At 46.5% G+C, this 26,436-nt stretch overlaps 1 protein-coding gene across 1 annotated transcript in view; it reads right to left on the bottom strand.

Moving 5' to 3' along the window:
• Positions 1 to 122: 122 nt before the first annotated feature.
• The window catches only part of LOC140721828 (uncharacterized), a 41,988-nt gene continuing 15,674 nt past the window's right edge, over positions 123 to 26,436 (bottom strand). Inside the window, exons 7-14 of the mRNA XM_073036639.1 lie at positions 23,657 to 23,683; positions 16,632 to 17,228; positions 9,747 to 10,183; positions 9,580 to 9,675; positions 9,266 to 9,499; positions 7,001 to 7,023; positions 6,790 to 6,905; positions 123 to 1,560 (exon numbers count right to left, since the gene is read on the bottom strand). Of these exons, the coding sequence (XP_072892740.1) occupies positions 998 to 1,560; positions 6,790 to 6,905; positions 7,001 to 7,023; positions 9,266 to 9,499; positions 9,580 to 9,675; positions 9,747 to 10,183; positions 16,632 to 17,228; positions 23,657 to 23,683 (2,093 nt within the window). The 3' untranslated portion in view covers positions 123 to 997. The remainder of the gene's footprint in view (positions 1,561 to 6,789; positions 6,906 to 7,000; positions 7,024 to 9,265; positions 9,500 to 9,579; positions 9,676 to 9,746; positions 10,184 to 16,631; positions 17,229 to 23,656; positions 23,684 to 26,436) is intronic.

Genomic DNA, 26,436 nt, shown 5'->3' with positions numbered 1-26,436 from the left:
GTTCCGTGTACATGTAGCATTCTTCTCAACTTTCCTTCCTCAATTCAGCAGCTTCAGTACTTTTGCTTTTCTAGAGCGAGGGCTACGGATAGAGAAGGACTCCCAGGTCAAGACAGATGAAGTCAAGTTAAAGACAAGTTTATGGTCATATTGATAAGTACACATTAATACAGGTGTAATGAAAGACTTATTTGCAGCAACATCACAGGCACAGAGCATTAAAAACCCATCGTCACTGATGATGAAATAAAATAACAGGAATGCACACACTCTTACAACTCAACCACAGTTCATTTTACTTATGCATTAGAGAACAGTATGGCCCCTGTTACCCACACTGTTCTGAAGCCGGGACAGAACACTGCTGGTTTTCTACAAAATTGGCTTATCAGTTACAGATATTGACCATTTGATAAATTGTACGTTTCAATTCCTTACTTGCAAAATCAATTCCCATTCATAATGGAGGTGTTAAAGTCAATAGAGGCTACAAGCTGGCAACCAATGACACTTCGAAGTTAGAGAAGCAAGTTTCATATCCTTCCATTATTCCTATCTCATCTGTCTCCAGCACCCTCTATTGTGTACAGTAAGTCCTCACTCACCTGGCTTTGAGTACAAACTGCCACAGTCACCTCTGCCTACCTTGTCCATAGTGAGCAGAGGCATCTCACTTCAAAGCTCTCCTTTGTCTGGCTTTGAATACACACCGCTGCAGTCATCTTCGCCTGGACATTGTCTTTAACCCTTGCTTTGCTGTATCTCCCACAGACCCAGCACTCACATGAAAAACATCAATTATACAAAAGGCGATGGTGGGGATTGAGTGAACGAGGCAGGGAGCAAATGACGGTAGAAGAGGCTCAGGAGAATTTATTCATTTATTTATCATTCTTCTGACTTTTGTATTCTCACTGGTATAATTTACAGGCTTCACTGGGACTTATTTGTTAAATGGGACCCATTCAACGCCATCTTTCAAAGGGGGTTTCTGCCCCTACAGCCCCTGAGCCCCACTCCGAATGTTGGTCCCGGGACCCGACCCGACGGAGCAGATTCTCAGCCACTTGTTTTCATCCCCAGTCCAGAAGAAAGGATAGAGTTTCCCCGTGAATTTATTCCCAGTGAAGGTGTGGAGATGAGACTTGGTGTCCGCGTTGTAAAATGAAACCTTTCCCGACTCATAACTGAAGCAAACCCTCACCTTCTTGGGTATGGAGTCAGCAGGGAGAGGGGACCCAGGGGAAGTGTTCACATAAAATCTATCACCGACCTGTCCGATAGTCCAGAATCCATTCTCTGGGATCATTCCCACCCATCCCTTCCTCTCCACGGACTCTGCAGCAATTCCCAAACTCCAGATAGAATTCCCCACCACCTCAACCTCCCAGTAATATCTCCCTGTTGTGAATCCCTCCGAGCCCAGCACACCGGCCCAGTCGGTGAACCGCTTGCCGGTGTCAGGGAGACTATTCCAGACCCCGCTCAGCCGCACGCTTTTCCGATCGTCGGACACTTCCAGTCTCGGATTTGCTGTTTCCACATCCAGGGTCACAGAAGCTGAGGAAGGGGTGTGGGAACAAAGAAAATACTAATTGAACATAGAACAGTACAGCCCACTGTACGGTGTCAATCTTTTAACCCACTCCAAGATCGATCTCACCCTTCCCTTCCGCACAGACCTGCATTCTTTCTTTCATCCGTATTCCTATCCAAGAGTCTTTTAAATCCCCTAATGTCCCTGCCTCTACCACTGCCACTGGCAGACTTTAAATTAATTACTGACTGCAACATATTAAAATGAATACTGGTTCTGAAACTGAAGACTTAAGAGTAGGTTACCATTACCCCTGGCCCCGCATTCCACACATCCACCACCCCCTGTATAAAAAGCCTACCTCTGACACCCCCTCTATATTTTCCTCCAATCACCTTACCCCTTGTTCGGGAGTATTTTGGAGTTAGGATATATAGAAATCATTAACTTCAGATCTGAATATGGGTGGTAGATTGAGTTTAAACTACAGCTGGGAACAGTGAAATGCAGACCAGGAAACAGACTGAGTCAACCAGAACTAAATGCAATATGTGGGGTTCCAGGTATGATATCGTGGGGACATACTTGTCTGTGACAACCACGTCATGGACAAATGTCTATTCATTCAGTTCCACAGAGCAGGGCCCAGTTCACTGACTGGAAGCAATCCCATAGCCACTCCTCTGCCTCCGGCAACCACCTCTTTGTTGTCCTAATCTCTGGAGTTTTCCTCTTTGCCTCTGCCTGTATGCAGGTAGAAGGAATCTGATTTCCTGAAATGCTGTCTGGGAATGGAGTGGCCGGCATTCCTTATCTTAGTATCAGTGGTCTAACGTGCCGGGACCTCTGGTGCTACAGGTTATATGCTGATGATAATTGGGCAGGGAGTTCTTCAAACAAGCCTGATCATGCAATATCTCAAGCACTTGATTATAATCGGGCGCTGATGTTATGTAAACTGCGGCCAGGATCACGGAGGAGGACTTCCTTGGTAAATAGCATGGTTGGGATTTGATCTTTAGACGTTCAAGGTCGGGGGAACACGAGTTTGACAAAACCGCCACAACCGAGAGTCTATTATGAAACACGCATCTCCACCTTTCGCCTTTTCCAAATCAGCAGTTTGGCCCATCCTGTGTATCGAGAAGCCGTTGGGTCTGTTGCTAGATGTTACCCATGCAGTAAAGATAATCATCATGTATCTTTTTAATATGGGGAGGGTTGAAACAACTGAGGGGCAGCCAACAAAATTTTTGCATGTCCCACACATGCCACAGGTTTGCCACCACTTCTCGAGACACCAGCTGATTTAACAGTGCCTGTAGTAAATGTAAATGATATTCTATTGGTTTCATTCTGAGAAAGACACAGCTTGTTAACTAGTTATAGGCCTGGTAGGGACGGGATGGAGAGGTTAAATCTTTATTCCTCTGAATGCTGGAGGACGAGAGATTTAAGTTATGAGTGGCAGAGTTAAGAAGAGGATGATAACAGTCTTTTCCCCAGGGTAAGGGAGTTCAAAAGTAGACTCAAGATTCAAGACATGAGGAAGTCTGCAGATGCTGGAAATCCAAAGCAAAACACACAAAATGCTGGAGGAACTCAGCAGACCAGGCAGCATCTCTGGAAAAGAGTAAACAGTTGATGTTTCGGGCTGAGACCCTTCATCAGAATTGTGTAATGTTGATTTCCAGTGCACAGACATAAAGGAGAACAAAATAATTGTTACTCTGGATCTGATGCAGCACAAACAAAAATTAGAAAAAGAGCACAATAAATATAAATACATATAAATCATAAAAATAAATAACTAAATCAACAGTGGCGTTAGTAAGCTGCTTCTTCGATCTTATCTGCAGAAACAGCTTAACTTCTACCTTTAACGTCCTTTTTTTCCTTCTCAAGGTGAATGGGGCTCTGTGCAGCTGCACTCAAACTGCCGTTCTTTACGGCGAAGGCTTCTGCTCCTGGGCCCCACAGACTGGTCGTTTTTCCGATAACCCAAGGGTGCGGCCTAGAAGAGAAGAGCACCCACGGGGTGCTGAGGCTTTGTGACCCTGTGGGCCAGCCAATTCTATGTTGGTGTCACCGACTGAAGTGTCGCAGGTGAAAAGGGAGTATCGGGAACAGCAGATCGACTGTCAGAGATCTCTGTACTTGCTCTCTCTTCCTCTCATTGGTGGGGGAAAGTTTGTTGCCGATTCCCGAGTTATAGAACTCAGGAAAAAAAGCAACATGGCAGACTTTAGCATCAATCAGTAGGTTTTTTTATGAGTCTCCCCTCTCGCTGTGTGACACCTGTCTGCCCCTCTCGCTGTGTGACACCTGTCTGCCCCTCTCACTGTGTGACACCTGTAGACCCCTCTCACTGTGTGACACCTGTCTGCCCCTCTCACTGTGTGACACCTGTAGACCCCTCTCGCTGTGTGACACCTGTCTGCCCCTTTTGTTGTGTGACACCTGTAGACCCCTCTCACTGTGTGACACCTGTCTGCCCCTCTCACTGTGTGACACCTGTCTGCCCCTTTTGTTGTGTGACACCTGTAGACCCCTCTCACTGTGTGACACCTGTCTGCCCCTTTTGTTGTGTGACACCTGTAGACCCCTCTCACTGTGTGACACCTGTCTGCCCCTCTCACTGTGTGACACCTGTAGACCCCCCTCGCTGTGTGACACCTGTCTGCCCCTTTTGTTGTGTGACACCTGTAGACCCCTCTCACTGTGTGACACCTGTCTGCCCCTCTCGCTGTGTGACACCTGTCTGCCCCTTTTGTTGTGTGACACCTGTAGACCCCTCTCGCTGTGTGACACCTGTCTGCCCCTCTCGCTGTGTGACACCTGTCTGCCCCTCTCGCTGTGTGACACCTGTAGACCCCTCTCACTGTGTGACACCTGTAGACCCCTCTCACTGTGTGACACCTGTCTGCCCCTTTTGTTGTGTGACACCTGTAGACCCCTCTCACTGTGTGACACCTGTCTGCCCCTCTCGCTGTGTGACACCTGTCTGCCCCTCTCACTGTGTGACACCTGTAGACCCCTCTCACTGTGTGACACCTGTCTGCCCCTCTCACTGTGTGACACCTGTAGACCCCTCTCGCTGTGTGACACCTGTCTGCCCCTTTTGTTGTGTGACACCTGTAGACCCCTCTCACTGTGTGACACCTGTCTGCCCCTTTTGTTGTGTGACACCTGTAGACCCCTCTCACTGTGTGACACCTGTCTGCCCCTCTCACTGTGTGACACCTGTAGACCCCTCTCGCTGTGTGACACCTGTCTGCCCCTTTTGTTGTGTGACACCTGTAGACCCCTCTCACTGTGTGACACCTGTCTGCCCCTCTCGCTGTGTGACACCTGTCTGCCCCTTTTGTTGTGTGACACCTGTAGACCCCTCTCGCTGTGTGACACCTGTCTGCCCCTCTCGCTGTGTGACACCTGTCTGCCCCTCTCGCTGTGTGACACCTGTAGACCCCTCTCACTGTGTGACACCTGTAGACCCCTCTCGCTGTGTGACACCTGTCTGCCCCTTTTGTTGTGTGACACCTGTAGACCCCTCTCACTGTGTGACACCTGTCTGCCCCTCTCACTGTGTGACACCTGTCTGCCCCTCTCGCTGTGTGACACCTGTCTGCCCCTTTCACTGTGTGACACCTGTCTGCCCCTCTTGCTGTGTGACACCTGTCTGCCCCTCTCACTGTGTGACACCTGTCTGCCCCTCTCGCTGTGTGACACCTGTCTGCCCCTTTCGCTGTGTGACACCTGTCTGCCCCTCTCGCTGTGTGACACCTGTCTGCCCCTCTCACTGTGTGACACCTGTCTGCCCCTCTCGCTGTGTGACACCTGTCTGCCCCTCTCACTGTGTGACACCTGTCTGCCCCTCTCGCTGTGTGACACCTGTCTGCCCCTCTCACTGTGTGACACCTGTCTGCCCCTCTCGCTGTGTGACACCTGTCTGCCCCTTTGTTAGGGAGACAGAGAGAGAGAGAGCCTGTGCAATGCTGAATCAGCCGGGTGAACAGTCAGCTTTTGTTGTACTGCACACCATGGTCTCCCTTGGGGGCTTTGCTACTGCCTGTTTGGTGGGTGGTGGGTGCTGATGCCTTTTGCTGTAGTAAGTGTGGGAGGCGCGATGGTTGCTACTGCTTGTGGGGGGGGGGAATAGGGGGCCTTTGAGGTTACTTTGGGGTACAATTGTCTCTTCATGGATGTCTGCGAAGAGTAAGAATTTCAGGTTGTGTATTGTACACATTCTCTGATATTAAATGGAATTATTGACAACATAACACAGCTTATATACGTAGAATGATTGTAAAGCGACTCTGACAGGAAATGATAAAGTAGTGGTGGGGAGGGGTGTGGAAGGATGGGTTAGTGAGTGGAGGCATAGGTTTAGAGTGAGAGGAGAGAAGTTTAAAAGTAACCTAAAGACAACTGTTTTTACTCAGAGGACAGTGAGAATCTGGAACAAGCTGCCAAATGGACGGTTTGAGGGAGGTATGATAGTATCATATAAGAAGCACTTGATGGGGCCCGGAAGGACATTGACCAATCACAGGAAATTCAGGTTACCTGAGTGGGCACTGTTGTCAGTATGAGCTGGTTGGGATGAATGGCCTTTATCCATTCTGTATTGCTCTGTCACTCTTAATATTAATGATCTTCAAATATTAGCTTTATTTGTCACATGTACATCGAAACATAGAGTGAAAATGGGCAGTCTGTGTCAGTGACTAAGAGTCTGAAGGTGTGCTGGGAGGAGTCAGCAGGTGGCACTAAAACAGATTGCCCACAAAGTACTAACCCTAACTCGTAAATCTTTGGAATGTGGGAGGGAACCAGAGCACCAGGACGGGCACAGAAACTCTTTACAGACAGCAGCGAGAATTGAACACCCATCACTGCCACCCCGAGTTTGAACTGATACTTCACTAAGTCTATACACAAGAGAAGTTAGCGTATGAATAAAATTAAAGTGATAGACACAACAAGAGATTCAGCAGATGTTGGAAATCTGGAGTAAGTAACACGCACAAAATAATGTACACACAAAACGCTGGAGGAGCTCAGCAAGTCAGGCAACATCTATGGAGGGGAATAAACAGTCGATGTTTCAGGCTGAGACCCTGTCAGACCTGTCCCGATGAAGGGTCTCAGCCCGACATTTCAGGGTGCTTTACATCTCTCATTCACTCTAGTCTTTTTTGTCAAAAGAGTAATGAGCAAATCAGGATAAAAGGAAGCTGAAAGAGCTTTACCAGGATTAAAAGCATCGAGGATCTCCTTCCACACTGTTTCCAAGAAAGGTCCTTTGAATTTTTCCACATTCAGAAAGCCGCCCTTGACTGACAATTTCTGGTGCTCATCATTCCCACTGTAAACATTAAACACAATCTCAAATTAACTACCAACGCATTTCTGAGCAATCAGTACACACCTCGGAGAGCCTCAATAAAGAACACGTCCTACCTCATATTACGCCAAGTCTCCCCCTGAAATATATAAGCAGAAATGTGAGCTGATCAGGATTGGCCGTCTAAGTTGTAACAGAGATTACATCGAACTTGTTGCAGGTTGAGCTTTATAAAATTGCAACAAAACTTCCTGGCTCTTGAGCTCAGTGTCTCCACTAATGAAGGCAAGTAGTGGATACAGCCCAGCCCGTCACAGGAAAAACCCTCCCCACCATTTACACAGTGGCTCAAGAAAGCAGCATCCATCGTCAAGGACCCCCACCATCCTGGCCACTCTCTCTTCTCATCAGGAAGGAGGTATGGAAACCTTACAACCCACTCCACCAGGTTCAGGAACAGTTAATTCCCCTACAACCATCAGGCTCCTGAACCAGTGTCGATAACTTCACTCATCTCAATACTAAACCGATTCCATAACCAATGAGCTCACTTTCAAGGACTCTACAACTCGTATTCTCACTATTATTTAGTTACTATTTATATTTTTTATTCGCACGATTTCTCTTCTTTTGCAAGTTAGTTGCTTGTCAATCTTTGCATGAAGTTTTTCCAATGATTCTATTGTTCTTCTTTGTTCTACTATGAATGCCCGCAAGAAAATGGGTCTTGGCATAGCATATGGTGACACACACTTACTTTGATGATAAATCTACTTTGAACTTTCAGCATGCAATACGCTTTCTTTATCCCCTTATCCACATGTGCGGCCACTCGTAGAGAGCATATACCTGGAACTGAAGATCTGTCCGTTCATCAACATTGTTTTAAAGATCCAACCGTTGACAGACCTCCCAAAGTTCAGCATCTCACCCTGCCCCAGGTTGAACTCCATCCATATCTGCAACTGATCAATATCCCACAGTTGCCCTCACCCTGATGACCAGCTTTGTGTGTGGCTGTATCAGGCTGTTTGTGGAACTTAATTACGTGGGCACCAAGTAGCACCCAGTGCTGAGGTTCTACCTGTCCCCGGTATTGCGAAGGATTGCCAGCAACATCCCAGTCAGCCGGACGTTGCCACACTGCCTATCATTCGCGTAGAAGCTCTCTGACCACAAGTCCATCAGGCAGTGGTCAGCACATACCTCCTGACCCCACGGTTAGCACTGAGGATCTGGTCATTGCATTGTCAGCACAAGACCAAAAATAAAAATTACTATTACATTTTAAAATTAAAAAATAAAATAGTGCAAAATGTGAGCCAAATAGTGAGGTAGAGTTCTGTCCAGAAATCTGATGGCAGAGGGGAAGAAGCTGTTCCCAAACCACTGAGTATGTGTTTTCATGTTCCTGTACCTCCTCCCTGATGGAGGCAATGAGAAGAGGGCTTGTCCTGGATTGTGACAGTCATCCCCTTTTGGAGATGTCCTCAATGCTGGGATGGAGCTGTCTGGGTTTACAACCCTCTGCAGCTTTTTTTCTGATCCTGTGCATCATTAACAACATTTAAAAGGGACAAGTACGTGGATAGGAAAGGTTTAGAAAGATGTGGGCCAAACGCAGGCAAATGGGGCGTCCTGGTCGGCTTGGGGACGAAGGGCCTGGTTCTATGCTGAGTGACTCTATCACATTCCCAGAAAGGTTACTGGCGGTTTCGCAACTCAATATGTTCTATCCAGAAGAGCTTAAACAATCAATTAATTTAAATGTGATGTAAATTATTGGAGAAACCTGCCTTTATGATTAAATTGGACCCCAATATTTAGTGACGCTTTCCACACTTATAAACGTAAATATAAGCACCATATGGCTAATAAGACAAAATACATCACTTCACCTTAAGAGTTTCTTCACCCAGGCAGTTAAACTGATCAACCATTCCAGTTTGCCCTCCCACACCCCTTCTATCTACCCACTGCACTGTAAATGCTTTAAACTACTTTTACATTGCTATTTACATTGTAAATATATGCTGGGATTTATGTTTTATGAACATTTCATTCCATTATCTGTGCTTTAATCTTTAATTTATTTTTATGTAATTCTTTATAATGGTCTAACGTTGTTTTTGGTGGCATCTTGCATTTTGACTCACCCACCACCTCAGAATGGGCATGGGGAGTAGGAATGAAATGAGTCACCACTGGGAGATCCCATTACTCTTAGCATATCCCGAATTCCTCACTGCGCCCAGGCTGATTATTGGTAAACAGACCAATATACGTAAGCGGAATCTTAATATCTAGTCTTTCACTCAACGAAAGTTCTTTCTGTCAACTAATACCAGACAGTGTATAATGGCCCCAGTAGTAATCCTCACCTTCAGAAAGAGCATTATGTCTTTTTGTTCCATCTGTTCTTGCAACTTCAAGAGTTCCCGCCGAAGAGATTTTAAACGCTCCTGGATCTCTAGCAGGTTTTGCTGCATCTTTTCCAAAATCTCCCCCTTCTCTTGTTGGAGATCGGAGATCAAAGCTTTCTCCTTCCCAGTGAGAAACTGGTGGATTTCGGAAAACTCTGACATGATGTGCTTCTCCAGAACCTCTGACTCGTCCTGCGGGAAAGAAACAGGTGAAATAAGAACATGGTCTGGTGGAGGGAAGAAAGCAGTGTTCTGGCCAAGGAAGACTTTACCCTAATCTCAGAGATCTTCTGTTTCTGCTGATGCTCCATTTCCAGAACCAATGATTTCTTCTCTGTGGCAGCGTCTAGGGAAGATCTCACAAAAGCCTTTTGGAAAAACGAAAACAAAATTAGAGCGTGTAAAGCACGATCAAACAGTAAGACTTGCAACACGTTACCTTATATATTTCAACCGCTTCGTTAACGGGCATGAAATGGTGCTCCCGGTGTTCCCGCGCATCTCGACAAGAGTAGCAGCTCAGCTTCTCGTCGGTTTGGCAAAACAGCTTCAGTTCTTCCCGGTGTTCGTCGCAGAGAAAATTGTCCCCCTTTTCTTTTGTCTTCAGGTTCAACTTCCGAGCTTTCTCGGACAAGTTCGCCAAGGCCCGGCTGGCTCTGACGTTTCTCTCTGCAAACTCCTCGCCGCAGTCCGGGCAGCTGATTTTCTCCTTCCTCTCCCAGGTCTGGGTGACGCAGGAGCGGCAGAAGTTGTGCCCGCACTCCAGTGACACCGGATCGGAGAAGAAGTCCAGGCAGATGGGACAAGTCAGATCTTCCGACAAGCCCTCGTCCAGTTGTGTGGAAGCCATTGCGATTGGGTGGGGGGAAAGAAAAGCTTTTTAGTCTCCGAATGCTGATCGATTGCTGCAGTTTACCGCTGGTCCGCTAAACGCTTTGTATTCCCGGGAGAAGGAGGGAGGGAGAGGGAGGGAGAGGGAGGGAGAGGGAGGGAGGGGGCGTGGGGTAAGAGATAGAAACAAACTGCCGGAGAATCTCAGCGTGCGGAGCAGCGGGTGCGCAATTCTCTTTCCCATCCCAAAAGCTGTCCCCACTCTTGATTTCCTCCCGCAGATTGTTCCCGATTCCATTATCCACAATCTCCTGTGTCTTCACGAATTCAAGGCGGTCCACCATTGGGCAATTTAACAGAGAATTTCACTCAGCCTCAAGACCCCCCCCCCCCATCCACCAATGCTTTTCACCATTATCCAAGCGCCCCAAGCGAAGAGAATTTGTCGCTTTCGTTGAATCACAGGTTCACACTGGTTCAAATCCGGAACGGAGGAGTAGAGAAAGTTCGGAATAATTCTCTGCGTTTGGTTAAATAAGGTATCGCCCACATATCGGCCGGAAGTTGTATTTTTTTTTCATCGTTGGACACGACATTGATCGCGCCCCCTCCCGCACCCACCCACCTTCTCCCCCTCATCTGGCATCACCTATCACCTTGTAGTCCTTCCCCACCCCAGCTTCGTATTCTGGCTTCTGCCGCCTTCCTTTCCAGTCCTGATGAAGGGTCTCGGCCTCCACTGTCTATTCCATTCCACAGATGCTGCCCGACCTGCTGAGTTCCTCCAGCATTGCTCTGGATTTCCAGCGTCTGCACAATCTCTTGTGTTTAATAGTCGCCTCGTGTTTAAAACTGATTCCAGTTCTGGTCAGCTACCTACAGGAAAAGAACCAATAGAGTAGCGTGAAAATTTACAAGCATGTTAACCAGGACTTGACGACCTGACTATTGAATAGGTTAGGACTTCATTTCCTCGAGCACAGGAAAATGAGGGGAGATTTGCCAGAGGTGTACAAAATTATGAGGGATAGATGGCGTAAATGAAAGTAGACTTTTCCCACCGAGGTTGGGAGGGTCCAACCTCCCCCTCGGGAGGGGACGCGATCAATGTCGTGTCCGACGATGAAAAAAAAATACAAATCCTGGCCGATATGTGGGCGATACCTTATTTAACCAAACACAGAGAATTATTCCGAACTTTCTCTTCTCCTCCGTTCCGGATTTGAACCAGTGTGAACCTGTGATTCAACGAAAGCGACAAATTATCTTCGCTTGGGGCGCTTGGATAATGGTGAAAAGCATTGGTGGTGGAAGAGGGGGAGGTTGGGGGGGATCTAAAGGTCATATGTTAAGGGTGAAAGGTGAAATGTTAAGGGGGGGGGGACCTGTGGGAGAACTTCTTCACTCAGAAGGTGGGTGTGGGACGAAATGCCAGTGGAACTGGTGGATGTGGGTTCGATGGTAAAATTTAAGAGAAGTTTGGATAGGTACATGAATATAGGGCTCTGGTCCAGATGGGACTGGGTTCAGCAGGAACTGTTTCTGTGCTGCAGCACTCTAGGACTGCGTGAATGGTGGCGGAATACAGATGGTCCCGCCACAGCCCTCCTGCTGCACGGGGAAGTCGCATTTGAGAAACTTATTCTCGTTACCCGGCAAACGCCGAGCTGCAGATGTGGAATGTGGGTGGAATTTCAGTGGACATCACAGTGTCCAAGACTACAGGAGGGGGAAGCCCCGAGATGTGTTTGTTTAATCCTGATCCCCTTGTGAAGGATGTTGCTTGCCCCTTCCATCGTCAGAATGTGGCCCTGCAGTACTGTTTCCCAACAGCAGGCGGGGACCTTGGCCTCTGCAGTCCCTGGCATCTCAAGCGTGTGGACAGATTGACATCTCAAACATCACAAGGACAGGACATTTTGAACTGAAGCAGAAAATAAATGCAGTGGACACTCAGCAGGGGAAGAAGAGAACAGAGTTACTATAAATGCAGATCAGATGTTCTGGAGATGATGGAAAACCTTGAACACACAAAGTACTGGAGGAATTCTGGAGGTCAGGCAGTGTCTATGGAGAGGACGAAACAGCATTTTGGGCTGAGACACTTCATCAGGCTGTTCTGTAAACGGCAAAGATTGTGAAGAATATCAGAGTCACAGCGCAACATCGCACAGACAGATTCTTCGGACCAACTCATCCATGCTGCCCACTGTGCCAATTAAGCTAAGCTGGTCCCGTTTACCCATATTTGGCCCAATGCCCTCTAATAATTTCCTATCAATGTACTTACCCAAGTGTCCTCATTGCACTTGTCTCAGCCACTTCCTCAGGCAGCTCCCTCCACATATGGACTACATTGGAGTGCCCCTCAGGACCTTAGTAAAATTTTCACCTCACCTTAAACCTGTGCCCTCTGGTTCTTTATTTCTGAACCCTCTGCCCATCGTGATCAGCCCAGCTCCGCTGTAAGTGGCTCTGAGCCTGGCTGCGAAGGATTGGGCATGGGGCTAGCAACGCCAACCTAAAAATGCCAACAGAAGCTGCAGGTATGTCATTCCTGGGAGAGAATGGATCTTCAAAGATGGACTACACCTGGGGACAATTTGAAAGACTGGCCCAGGACAGAGGATGTTGGCAAGCTGCTATTGGCAGGGGTGACAGGCTTAAAAAGAATGAGATGACCCTTCATTCTCCTACATCCACTCCAGCACCAAAACAGGCCCTTCAGCCCATCTAGTCCATGCCTGATCTTCTGCTTAGTCCCGCCTACTTGCACCACAATGATATCACTGCAGACCCCTCTCATCCTATGCAAACTTCTCTTAAACCCCCATCATCTTCAGCTTTTGGTTGTCTTTGCAAGGGAAAGGACTGTTTGATACGGAGGCACCAATTCGCAGAGAGCTGTGGACTCCGACCGCTCCACCATGGGCACCAACCTCCCCAGCAACCCGAACATCAAAACTCGAGGCATCAGATCCAGGGTTACAACTCCTTTGTTCTCCTTTACACTTGAGTACCGGAAACGACATTCAACAGTCTTGAATCTTCAAAGAGTGATGCCTCAAAAAGGCAGCATTCATTACAAAGAACCCTCACCACCCAGGACACGCCCTCTTCTCATTACAACCATCAGGGAGGAGAGGTACAGGAGCATGAAGACACACGCACAACATTTCAGGAACAACTTCTTCCCCTCCACCATAAATTTCTGAACCCATGAACACTATCTGGCCATATTTTGCACCACTTATTCTTTTTAAAATATATATTTGTGGTGATTTATAGTATATGTTATGTATTGCTCTGCACTGCTGCCTCAAAACTGCAGATTTCATGACATTTGTCAGTGATGATAAACCTGATTCTGAAAAAGACTTGGGTTGAGCGAGCTGGGTCAGACTCCATTCATCTGTGATACTGGAGGTCATAGACTGAAATCAGTGAGTCCAGAGGCCAAAGCCCGAAGGTTGGACTACTGGTTTGGTGTGTCTAGAAGCCATAACCTATTGTTTGTGAGTTTGGGGCTTAGGAGTGGAAGCAGAGCTCTGTCCTGGGGTTGGAGGCCTGCCTGTATGTCTGAGAGGATGGGAAAGGTTTACTTCTCTGATGCACACACAAAATGCCGGAGGAACTCAGTAAGTCAGGAGGGATCTATGGGGAGGATTAAACAGTCAATGTTTGGGGTGAAGATTTGGACAGTTTATTGTGGAACAGGACTTGTTTTGCTGCTTGTTGTGTTCTGTTCGGCTGGGGATTGTGGACATGCTATACTGGCACTGGGACATGAGGCGATGTATGCGGGCATCAGGCCTACACATGCAGGCCCCACCCAACTAATAGGATCCACCTGCCACTCGTTCCAGACTCCTCACCTGCAGCCTATTTAACCCCACTTCTCATCCACAGTCCTTGTTCACCCATTGAACCAGTGGCTTCAAACAGTTGCTCTTAGCTTTCCAGTCTCCCCACCTGAGGTTTACCTCAGTGCCTGTTGTGCATGGTTTCAGTTCTCTCCTGCCCTCATGGCCTGTTACTATGTGGCCTGTTATTAATCATTCACTGCTGAATCGTCTCCGCTGCTCTGCTTTTGGGTCAAGCCTCCACATTTCCTGACAGTGGGCTGAGGATCAGTTCTTGGAGAGCAAATATGCGATTTCAATCCACACTCACGTTCAAAGTACATTTATTATCGAAGTATGTACAACGTAGGGATTCATCTTCTTGCAAGCAGCCATAAATCAAAGGAACACATTCAAATCCACGAAAAACCCCAAACAAAGAACACAAACGAGCAAAACAGAAAGAAAGAACAAATTGTGCAAACATTAAAAGAAGTAAACAACACAGGGAATGTGAACTGTAGAGTCCCCCAAAGTGAGTTCACAGCCAATGGCTGCAGCTACAGTCAGTTCAGTGCTGAGGTGCGTAAAGCCCAACGGAGCAGTGAGCAGATCACTGGTTTGTCCTTTGCCCTGAGCCTCGACGTTTTAATATGGCTCGATGCTTAAATCAGCTAAACTTTGGTTTGATTTTCCGCTCTCACATCTGGGTTCTGCCACGTACATCCAGCTCCGAATCCACTCCAGCAACAGCTGCCCCGGCCATACCTGCCATTCTTGAGGGTCCAGTTCGGCAAATCATTCAGGATACTGCAAAGACGACAGGTCGGGTAGATGGGTCAAAAGCACAACGCCCAATGGCAAATTACAGGCTGCAGATTGCAGTGATCGCAGTCCAGAAAAAAATACATTTAATAAAATCATTATTAGTTCTGTTTGCTGTCTGCAAAACATCGCTGTGTCTCACCAGTGCCATATGCATGGACGTTCATTGGCTTGCCAGCAATACCACACATCCCAATACATGGAAGCTTCAGAGAGGCTGCAGAGGAGATTCACCAGGATGCTGCCTGGATTAGAGAGGGTGCAGAGGAGATTCACCAGGATGCTGCCTGGATTAGAGAGGGTGCAGAGGAGATTCACCAGGATGCTGCCTGGATTAGAGGGTGCAGAGGAGATTCACCAGGATGCTGCCTGGATTAGAGAGGGTGCAGAGGAGATTCACCAGGATGCTGCCTGGATTAGAGGGTGCAGAGGAGATTCACCAGGATGCTGCCTGGATTAGAGGGTGCAGAGGAGATTCACCAGGGTGCTGCCTGGATTAGAGAGGGTGCAGAGGAGATTTACCAGGGTGCTGCCTGGATTAGAGAGGGTGAAGGGGAGATTCACCAGGATGCTGCCTGGATTAGAGAGGGTGAAGGGGAGATTCACCAGGATGCTGCCTGGATTAGAGAGGGTGCAGGGGAGATTCACCAGGATGCTGCCTGGATTAGAGAGGGTGCAGAGGAGATTCACCAGGATGCTGCCTGGATTAGAGAGGGTGCAGAGGAGATTCACCAGGATGCTGCCTGGATTAGAGAGGGTGCCGAGGAGATTCACCAGGATGCTGCCTGGACTAGAGAGGGTGCAGAGGAGATTTACCAGGGTGCTGCCTGGATTAGAGAGGGTGCAGAGGAGATTTACCAGGGTGCTGCCTGGATTAGAGAGGGTGAAGGGGAGATTCACCAGGATGCTGCCTGGATTAGAGAGGGTGAAGGGGAGATTCACCAGGATGCTGCCTGGATTAGAGAGGGTGCAGGGGAGATTCACCAGGATGCTGCCTGGATTAGAGAGGGTGCAGAGGAGATTCACCAGGATGCTGCCTGGATTAGAGAGGGTGCAGAGGAGATTCACCAGGATGCTGCCTGGATTAGAGAGGGTGCCGAGGAGATTCACCAGGATGCTGCCTGGATTAGAGAGGGTGCAGTGGAGATTCACCAGGATGCTGCCTGGATTAGAGGGTGCAGAGGAGATTCACCAGGATGCTGCCTGGATGTGAGCACATGTCTTTTGATCGTACAGTAGGTGAGTGAATTACAGCTTTTTTCTTTGGAGCAAAGGGTGACCAGCCTGAGGTGTAGATGATAAGAGGCATAAATCGAGTGGACAGTCAGAGACATTTACTTAGGGCAGGAATGACTAATACGAGTCAAACCGATTGCAGGAATTTATAGGGGTAATGTCAGAATGTCAGAGATAGTTCTCTTTTACACAGAAAGTGGTGGGTGTGTGGCACACCCACCCAGGGGCAGTAGAAGAGGCAGTTACATTAATGGCATTTAAGAGACTCTAGATAGGCACACAGATGAAAAAAAAATGTAGGAGGAAAGGGTTAGATTGATTTTAGTAGATTAAGAGGTCAGCACAGCATCATGGGCTGAATGGCCTGTACTGTGCTGGAGTGTTGCATTTTCTAACAAGGAATAAGAAAACTATTTCTGCTATGCAATAAGATCATCCATGTGTTCTTCTGTATCATTTTTGATTTAAAAAATTGTAAAAATCCATTCTGCAACCCAGAGTGTTGACACCAAATGGATTATTGTCTTACTGCAGCTCTGCTGATAGTTTACAGAGTACTTGAGATGAGATGCAACTCTTTCAGTGCTATCAGTAGGGTTTTCCACTCCACAGCCTCCGAAACCTGTTCCTGAGGGCGCCCCGGGAATGTGGCTCTTTATGCAAATCCAGTACGGAACCAGAGGACACCTTCACCCATTTGTCAACGTGGCTGGTCCTGATGAAAGGATAAAGTTTCCCCTCGAATTTGTCTACAGTGAAGGTGTAGATACAGGTCTTTGTAGGCAAGCTGTGAAAGGAAATTATCCCGGACTCGTAGCTGAGATAAATACCCAGCTTCTCGGGGACAGGCTGGGTGCTGAGGGTGATGGGAATAGAGTCATTTGCATGAAGCTCGTCTCCCACACGCCCGATGGTCCAGAATCCATTCTCCGGTTTCAGTTCAACCATCCCGTTCCTCTCGGCAGTCTCTGTGGCAACACCCAGACTCCAGTTCCGATTCATCGCCACCTCCACCACCCAGTAATATCGCCCTGATCTGAATTTGTCCAGCCCCAGCACGGATTCCAGTTCCGTGAAGCGTTTCCCGGTGTCGGGGCAATTCTGCTCGACCTCGGTCAGTCTCACCCTGTCCTGGTTTTTCAGCTCAAGTTTAGGATTTGCAGTTTCGCCGTCTAGGGTCACAGAAACTACAGGAGAGAAAAAGACAGAATATTAGAGAGTCACAAAGGGAGAAAAACTGTAGCTTTTTGGATGACATGTACATCAAATCACACAGTGTAAGGCATTATGTCAACAACCAACGCAATCCGAGGATGTGGTGGGGGGCAGCCCGCAAGTGCAGCGCCTCTATTTCCTTAGATCTGGCATGACATCAGAAACTTCGACAGACTTCTGTAGACATGTAGTGGAGAGTGTATTGACCGGCTGCATCACGGAAACACCAATGCCTTTGAACAGAAAACCCTACAAAAAGAAGTGGAATTGGCCCAGTCCATCACGGCTAAAGCATTGAGCACATCTACATGAAACACTGTCGTAGGATAGTATCCTCCATCGTCAGAGATCCTCACCACCCAGGCCGTGCTCCTTCCTCACTGCTGCCATCAGGCTGAAGGTGCAGCTGCCTCAGGACTTCCACCCCCAGGTTCAAGAACCTTTACTACCCCTCAAGCATCCAACAAAAGGGGATAACTACACTCACTTGCCCATCCATTGAGATGTTTCCACACCAATGATCTTACAATAAGGAATCTTATTCTTGTTATCTCATGTTCTCATTACTTACTGATAGTTGCATTTGCAGAGTTTGTTGTTTTCTGTACTCTGGTCGATCGTACATTGATCCTGTTACAGTTACCGTTCCACAGACTTGCTGAGCATGCCCGCAGGAAAAGTAATCTCAGGTTTGTATGTGGTGACTCTGATAATAAAACTGACTTTGAACTTGGGAGTGTCACCATACTTCCATGCCCACAGTTTACTATGCGGAACCGTTCTGCCTTTGGGGGCGTGGGAGGAAACTGGAGAATCTGGAGGAAACCCATGTAGTCACTGTGGGAACGCGTAAACTCCTTACACAGGCAGAACCCGGGTCGGTGATGCTGTAAAACGTTGCTAGCCGCTGTGCAACCATGCCACCTTTAAACAAGATATTGACAGTGGCTTCGAGTACGGATGGTGAAGAAATTGTCTAGAGATTCAGAAGGAAAGTGAGAAGGGGTCCAGGAGAAAGAAGGGATGGTGAAGAACATAACATTAAGAAGCTGCAGTATATCCTGACAAATACTGTCTCCCTCTTCCCAATTAATAACATAGGAGATTTTGTAGATGCTGGAAATCCAGAACCACACACACACACACACACACACACACACACAACACTGGAAGAACTCAGCAGATTACCTATTATGGAGAGAGGAATAAAGATGATTTGGGCCGAGACCCTTCATCTGGACAAATAACATTTTCTTCTGCTGATTAAAATCATTCCACACCTTCTTTCCACTGAGGCTGGGTGAAACTAGAATTAGAGGTGATGGGTTAAGGGTAAAAGGTGAAGTACTGAGGGGGGACTTTTTCACTCAAAGGGTGGTGAGAGTATGACACAAGCAGTCAATGGAAGATTTGGATGTAGGCTCAACTGCAACATTCAAGAGAACTTTGGATAAGTACATGGGCAGGAGCTGCAGGAGGACAACAGTCCAGGTGTGGGTGGATGGGATTAGGCAGAATCACATTTTGGCATGGACTAGATGGGCCAAAAGGCCTGTTCTATGCTGTAGTACTCTATGTATCAATATCCCCACCCATCATCATCGCTTGAAATACATCCACCCCTACTAACCCTAGATCAGTGGCCTCTTGGGCATTGTCACTTTACACAGTCGGATCCCGAATCCCCCGCCTAAACATTAGGAATTATCTCTCTCCATCCACCTTTCAAATTGCCACAAATTCAACCTCTTTAGTGAAACATTTGGCAGTTTCTCTTTACAGAAAGTATGGAAGCCTAAAGACCCAAGTCTCAAGTCTCAAGTCAATAGTTTCTTCCCCACTGCCATCAGGATCTTCAACCTTTGACAGCTCTAGACCAGCACTGGCTGGAGCTCTGAAAAATTTCTGGGGATCTCGTTGAAACCCAGTGAATATTGAAAGAGTAAGATACAGTAGACATGTTTCCTATAGTGGGGGTGTCTAGGACCAGAAGGCTCAGCTCAGAATATAAGAATGTCTCTTTAGAACAAAGATGAGGAGGAATTTCCCTGGCCAGAGGGTGGTGAATTTATGGGATTCTTTGCCTTGGACAGCTGTGGTGGCTGAGTCACTGGGGATATTGAAAGCAGAGGTTGATAGGTTCTTGATTGTTAAGGACACCAGAGGTTAAGGAGAGAAGGCAGGAAAATGGGATTGAGAGGGAAAAATAAATCAGCTGGGATAGAATGGCAGAGCAGACTCGATGGGCCAAATGCCCCAATTCTACTCCTATGCATTCTAAATTATATTTTACTGACTTATTTGTGGTAATACTTTGATCATATGCTGTGAGTGTGATGAACGTTTTGTGGGTGCTCCGCGGTACAGAGGAACATTATTTTATCTGATTGTACATCTATATATAGTCAGACGATAATAAACTTCAGCTTGTTCCTCAGACTGTATTTCTCTTTCTCTCTCAATCTCGCACTAATTCACTACTTACTTAACTCAACTTTTTTTAAAAGATATATATATATTACAGCGATTTGCAGTTTTTATTATGTATTACAGTGTGCTGCTGTGGCGTAACAACTAATTTCACAGCACATGCCAGTGATATTTCACCTGATTCTGAGTAATTCTCCTTGTTGTTTATTCTGCACACATGTAAATGAGGTATAATTTATGTGAATGTCAGTTCCATTCACTTGTATTTGCAGGGTATTGTGCTGCCTTTTCATAAAGCTAATTTTTGTGGCAATAATGCCCTGTGTACGTGTCGCAATTAACCCCTCGATATCACAGTTCCTCCCTGGCTCTGTTAGACCTTGGCTACGTGTGCCAGTTCTACACTGCCTATGTACGGCTGTTACACCTTGTGTATGTATGCCAGCTATACTCTGGCTATGTATGCTAGTTACACCCTGGCTAGGTACAACTATTATTACTGGGTATGTATCACAGTTATATGCTGGGTGAGTATTCCTATTACTACGATAAACTTGAATTCGAACTGCTGAGATTTGCCTGTGTTCTCTCCTTTAACATTTCAAGTCCATATTGATTGTCATTCAACATACACATGTGTACAGCTAAAAGAAACATTGTTCCTCTGGGGCCAAGGTGCAAAACACACTTGGCCACTTTATGAGCTACACATGTACCATTCTCATTAATGCAAATATTTTATTTTAATTTAGGGATAATATGGGCCCTTTGAGCCACAGCACACCAGCAACTCCCAACAACCCCAGCTTAACCCAGGCCTAAACATGGGACAACTTACAATGACCAATTAACACATCCAGTACACCTTTGGACTATGGGAGGAAACTGGATCATCTGGGAAAACCCATGCATTCCATAGGGAGGACGTACACACTCCTTACAAAGGACACTGAAATTGAACTCCAATCTCTGTCGCTCCGAACTATAAGAGCATCACGCTAACCACTATGCTACCAAGGTACCCCCACATCTAATCAGCCAATCATGTGCCAGCAACTCAATGCACAAAAGCATACAGACATGGTCAAGAGGTTCAGCTGTTGTTCAGACCAAAAATCAGAATGGGGAAGAAATGTGATCTAAGTGACTTTGACCATAGAACATTTACTGATGTCAGAAGGAATGGGTTTAGTATCTCAAAAACTGCTGATCTCCTGGGATTTTCTCACACACACATACACACAGTCTCTAGCGATTACAGAGAATTGTGCGAGAAGCAAAAAACTATCCAGTGAGCAGCAGTTCTGTGGGCTAAAACGTCTTGTTAATGGAGAGGTCAGAGGAGAATGGCCAGACTGGTTCAATCTGACAGGAAAGCGACAGTAACTCAAATAACCACACGTTACAACAGTGGTGTGACCATCTCCGAACACATAACACATTGAGCCTTGAAGTGGATGGGCTACAGCAACAGAAGACCATGAATGATGAGAGAAGGCAAGATGAGAGAACAGAAACCAATCCTCATAGAAAGATCAGAAGTGGAGAGAGTGAGCAACTTCAAGTTCCTGGGTGTCATCATCTCCGAGATTCAACCTAAACACAACATATTGATGCAGCTATAAAGAAGGCAAGACAATGGCTATATTTCAATAGGACTTTAAGGAGATTTGGTTTGTCACCTAAAACACTCGAAAACTTCTACAAATGTACTATGGAGAGGATTCTGACTGGCTGCATCACTGTCTGGTACGGTGGGGGGGGCTACTTTACAAGATTGAATTAAGTTGAAGAAACTTGTAAAATTAGTCAGTACTATGATGGGTACCAGACTCTGTAGTATCTAAGATATCTTCAAGGAGCTGTGCCTTAGGAAGGCAGTGTCCATCATCTAGGATCCCCACCACCCAGGACATGCTCTCTTCACAATGTCACCATCAAGAAGGAGGTACAGAAGCCTGAAGGCACACAGTGATTCAGGAACAGCTTCTTCCCCTCCGCCATCCGATTTCTGGATGGACATTGAACCCAGGAATACAACCTTGCTAATTTTATATTTCTGTTATTTGCAGGACTTATTTTATAGACAATTTGATAGACAAATATATACTTAACGTAACTCAGTTTTGTCCCTCAATATGTATTTCATTGTACTGCTGCCATTAACAAATTTCACAACATCTGCCAGTGATATTAAATCTGATTCTGACATACACTCAGTGGCCACGTTACTAGGCACAGGAGGTACCTAATGAAGTGGCTACTGAGTGTACAGTCGCACACATCAGATATGGGTACGATTCAGCACCTGCAGTCACAACATAACATTAGTACAATTCCCCTAGTGGCATGGCCTGGAGATTGACAGGATGGCAGACCGTGTGAGTTTCATGTTTCTGCAAGGCAGTGTGATGTTATAGTAATACAAACAGTCAGATCAATCAGTGAACTAGCAGCAACCAAAAAAAAAAGAAAAGTGACCAGTGCAGGATGAGAGGGTGCCTGTGGGGGCAGCAGGGCATCCAGACAAGCTGCACGTGTGCCAGGTGCAGCAAGCTGCTAAGATCCCAAGACAGGGAATTTGTAGAACGCCAACAAGGTGACTTTTTAGAGCAGCCTGTGGTTGAGCCCACTCGGGGAAAGGAAATTCAGGACTGCGAGCCAATCTTGCTTAAGGAGCTTAAGAGAAAGGAAACCTGAGGAGACAGTGATCATAATCAGACCACAAAATAAAGAGTCATAATCAGGCCATTTGGCCCATCGAGTCTACTCCACCATTTTATCATGGCTGCTCCAATTTTCCTCTCAGCCCCAATCTCTTGCCTTCTCCCCATATCCTTTCATACCCTGACCAATCAAGAATTTAGCAACCTCGGCCTTAAATATACATAAAAACTTGGCCTCCACAGCTGCCTGTGGCAAAGAATTCCACAGATTCATCACTCTCTGGCTAAAGAAATTCCTCCTCATCTCTCTTCCAAAAGGACGTCCCTCGATGGGGAGAAAATTCAAAACTCAGAGGTGCTGATGTACTTGGGAGCCCCCGTGCAGGATTCCTTAAGGGTTAACTTGCAGGTTGAGGTGTTGGTAAGAAAGACAAATGCAATGTTAGCGTTCGTTTTGAGGGAACTAGAATGCAACAGCAAGAATGTAATGCTGAGGCTTTACAAGTCAGTGGTCAGATCGCACTTGGAGCACTGTGAGCAGCGTTGGGCACGGTACATATCAAATAATATTCACAATAACATTAGCAGGTAAAAGAAAGGATGATTCTCCAGATATACAAGGAACACACACAAAATGCTGGAGGAACTCAGCAGGCCAGACTGCATCAATGGAAAAGAGTAAACAATTGGCGTTTTGGGCCAAGACCCTTCATCAGGACTGTAGATGTACAAGTTGACATAATGTGCGTATGCAATTTATAGTTAAGTATACAACAGTATAATGCTACTGGTGCTGTCATAAACAATAGGTACCAGGTAGTATCACAATGTCCAGATGTCTCCCAGCCTAACAGTCCTTGTCCTTATTCTGCAGTACCTTCTGCCTCAAAGAGACTGTGGGATGGATGGGAAGAGTTAGGTCTTAGTGCTGGGTCAGATTGAAAAGGTCAGGGTGTCAGGGCTGGAGAAGAGGGATGGGCTGGTTCAGTTTACTCTGAACTGAGGTTGTGGCCTGGAACTAACCGGCTCTTGAATCAGCTGCAGTGATGACTGGCTTCATGCATGGCTGTGAACTCACTTTCAAGAACCAACCCAGAATGTTACTTGCTTATTTTGTTGTTTGCATGACCTTTTTCTGCACATTGTGTGTCTGACATTCCTTTTTAATGAGTTCTCTTGCGTTTCTTTGTTTTGTGGCCGACTAAGCAAACGAATCTCAAGGTGGCATATAGTATGCGTACTTTGATAATAAACGTCTTTGAACTTCGTTATTTTGCATATAAATGGGCAAATTCAGTACTTACCATCATTTATTTCATGATCGTTATAACCTGTTAAGGAAATAAGAAGTTTTAAAGGTTTTCGTTTTGTTATGTCACATTTCAGCCCCACCCACCCCCCCACCATTGAGCACATCTATATGAAGCACTGTCGCTGGAAAGCAGCACCCATCATCAGGGACCACCACCATCCAGGCCGCGCTCTCTTCTCATTGCTGCCATCGGGACGAGAGTACAGGAGCCTCAGGACCCACACCAAGAACAGCCACCAACCCTTAACCATCAGGCTCTGGAACCAGTGTGGATAACTTCACTCGCCAAACTCATTCCACAACCCATGGACTCACTTTCAAGGCCTCTACAACTCACATTCTCGATATTTATTGCATATTTAATTCTTATTTTGTCATTTTTTATTTTTGTATTTGTACATTGCACATTGCAATCTTTGCACATTGGTTCTTTGTCCACCTTTGTTAAGTGTAGTCTTTCATTGTGTTTCTTTGTATGTACTGTGAATGCCCACAAGTGAACAAATCTCAGGGTTGTACATGGTGACATACATGTACGTTGACAATAAATTTACTTTGGACCATATCAAATTAGAACTGGTTACATTTTTAGAGCAATAAATTCAGAACAAAGTGACTCTTCCTTTACTAGTCTCCACTCTGTGATCTATCATGAGGGCAGTTTCTCCGGTGCTGATGCATTTTGCTCTGTCTAATTCACATGTAAACCACCAAGTCCAAATAGAAAACAGGCCATTTGGCCCACAAGGTCTCTGCTGACCAAGATGTCAAATAATCTAGACTGAGGCATTGGCCAGGCCACATTTGGAGCATTGTGAGCAATTTTGGGCCCCTTATTAAGAAGGAAATACTGTCATTGGAGAGTCTGATGTCAAGACTGATCTATAAGACCATACCACATAGGAGCAGAATTCTGCCATTTGGCTCATTGAGTCTGTCATCATGGCTTCTCCTGCCTTCTCCCCATAACCTCTGACACCCTGACTAATCAGTCTCCACTTTAAATATACCCATTCACTTGGCCTCCACGGATGTCTGTGACATTGTATTCCTCAGATTTACCACCCTCTTGCTAAAGAAATTCCTCATTATCTGTTATCAATAGACGTCCCTCTTGGGAAAAATTTGGAAAATGTGTAGCTTGGGTGGTTGAGTTCTCTGATCTTGGCAATTTATTTGCAAACATTTCATCACCATGCAAGCAGACATCGTCAGTGCCCTGCCAGTAGTAGTATGTCCTCCGAATGCCTGGCCTTTATATACTCACCAATCAGCTGATTGGACAGCATTTCAGAAATTCAACTATGATGTGGGAGGGTTGATTGGCTGTGTGGTGAACTTCGTGCGTTGTGGTCAGGAACTTTGTCTGCATGGGCTCATAAAAAGGATCGAGGTCTACACGTTTGTCTACAGAATTGTTCATGAAAAATCACGCTTCTAGGAATTCTAGTGCATGCTGCGTGTTCACTTGCGCCATGACTTTCACTGATGCCCAGTCGAATTTGTGCCGCTTTCGATCTTCATAGAGACCAGGGATAGTTGGTCATAAAACTTAACAGCTCTCTGGTCCTAGACTATCCCACTATAGAAAACATCGCCTCTATCACTTGATTGGTTTCAATGAGATGCCCTTTATGTTAACACATAGGGTGTGTTTGACGGCTCCGGGCCTGTACTCGCTGGAGTTTCGAGGAATGAGGAGGGAGCCACCTCATTGAAACCTTTCCAATATTGAAAGGCAGAGATCGATTGGTTGTGGATAGGATATTTCCCATAGTGGGAGAGTGTAGGACCAGAGGGCACAACCTCAGAGAGCAAGGAGCTCACTTTATAACAGAGATGAGGAGGAAGTTCTTTAGCCAGAGGGTGGCGAATCTATGCAATTCACTGCCACAGTCAGCTGTGGAGGCCAAGTTATATTTACAGCAGAGGTTGATTGGTTCTTGATAGTAAGGGTATGGGGAGAAGGGAGGAAAATGAGTTTGAGATGGATAATAAGTCAAATATTATCAAATGGTGGAGCAGACTTGTTGAGCTGAGTGGCCCAATTCTACTCCTACGATCTATGGTCTAAACTGACAGTTTCACATGATCAAATCCATCCATTTCTTGCAGCGCCGTCTGTCTAAAAGGCAGACAAACACCATCATTTCTGCTTCCACCACCATTCCCGACAGCTTGTTCTATGCACACACACATTGTTAAAAATTTACTTCTCCCCCCCTCCCAAAGCAAACCCTCTAGTATATGAAGTTTATACCCTGAGATTACGATTCTGACCATCTCACCTATCCATCCCTCTCACAATTTTGTAAACTTCCACAAGGTCTAAAAAGCAGAAGCTGAACATTTCCTGGCCTCTTCTACTGCCATGGGGAGGCCATTCTCAGGCTGGAGGAGCAACCCTTCATATTCCATCCAAGTGGTTTCCAATTTGACAGCATAAGCATCAATTTCTCTATCTCCCAGTAACTTGCACACCCTACCAACCCACCTCCTTCTCTCTTCTACCATTCTGGCTCCCCTCTCATCACTTCTCTTCTCCTCACCTGCCCGTCACCTCCCTCTGGTTCCCCTCCTCCTTCCCTTTCTGCCATGGTCCACTTTCCTCTCCTATCAGATTCCCTCTTCAGCAGCCCTTCAGCTCTTCCACCTATCACCTCCCAGCTTCGTATTTCAAATCCTCTCTCCCCCACCCACCCACCTTCCCCCTCACCTGGTCTCAACTATCACCTCCCAGCTTCGTATTTCAAACCCTCTCTCCCCCACCCA

The sequence above is a fragment of the Hemitrygon akajei genome, chromosome 2, assembly GCF_048418815.1.
Source record: "Hemitrygon akajei chromosome 2, sHemAka1.3, whole genome shotgun sequence".
Classification (NCBI taxonomy): Eukaryota; Metazoa; Chordata; class Chondrichthyes; order Myliobatiformes; family Dasyatidae; genus Hemitrygon; species Hemitrygon akajei.
Note: the sequence above shows the minus strand (reverse complement) of the source record. Positions and strands in the feature narration are given on the sequence as shown.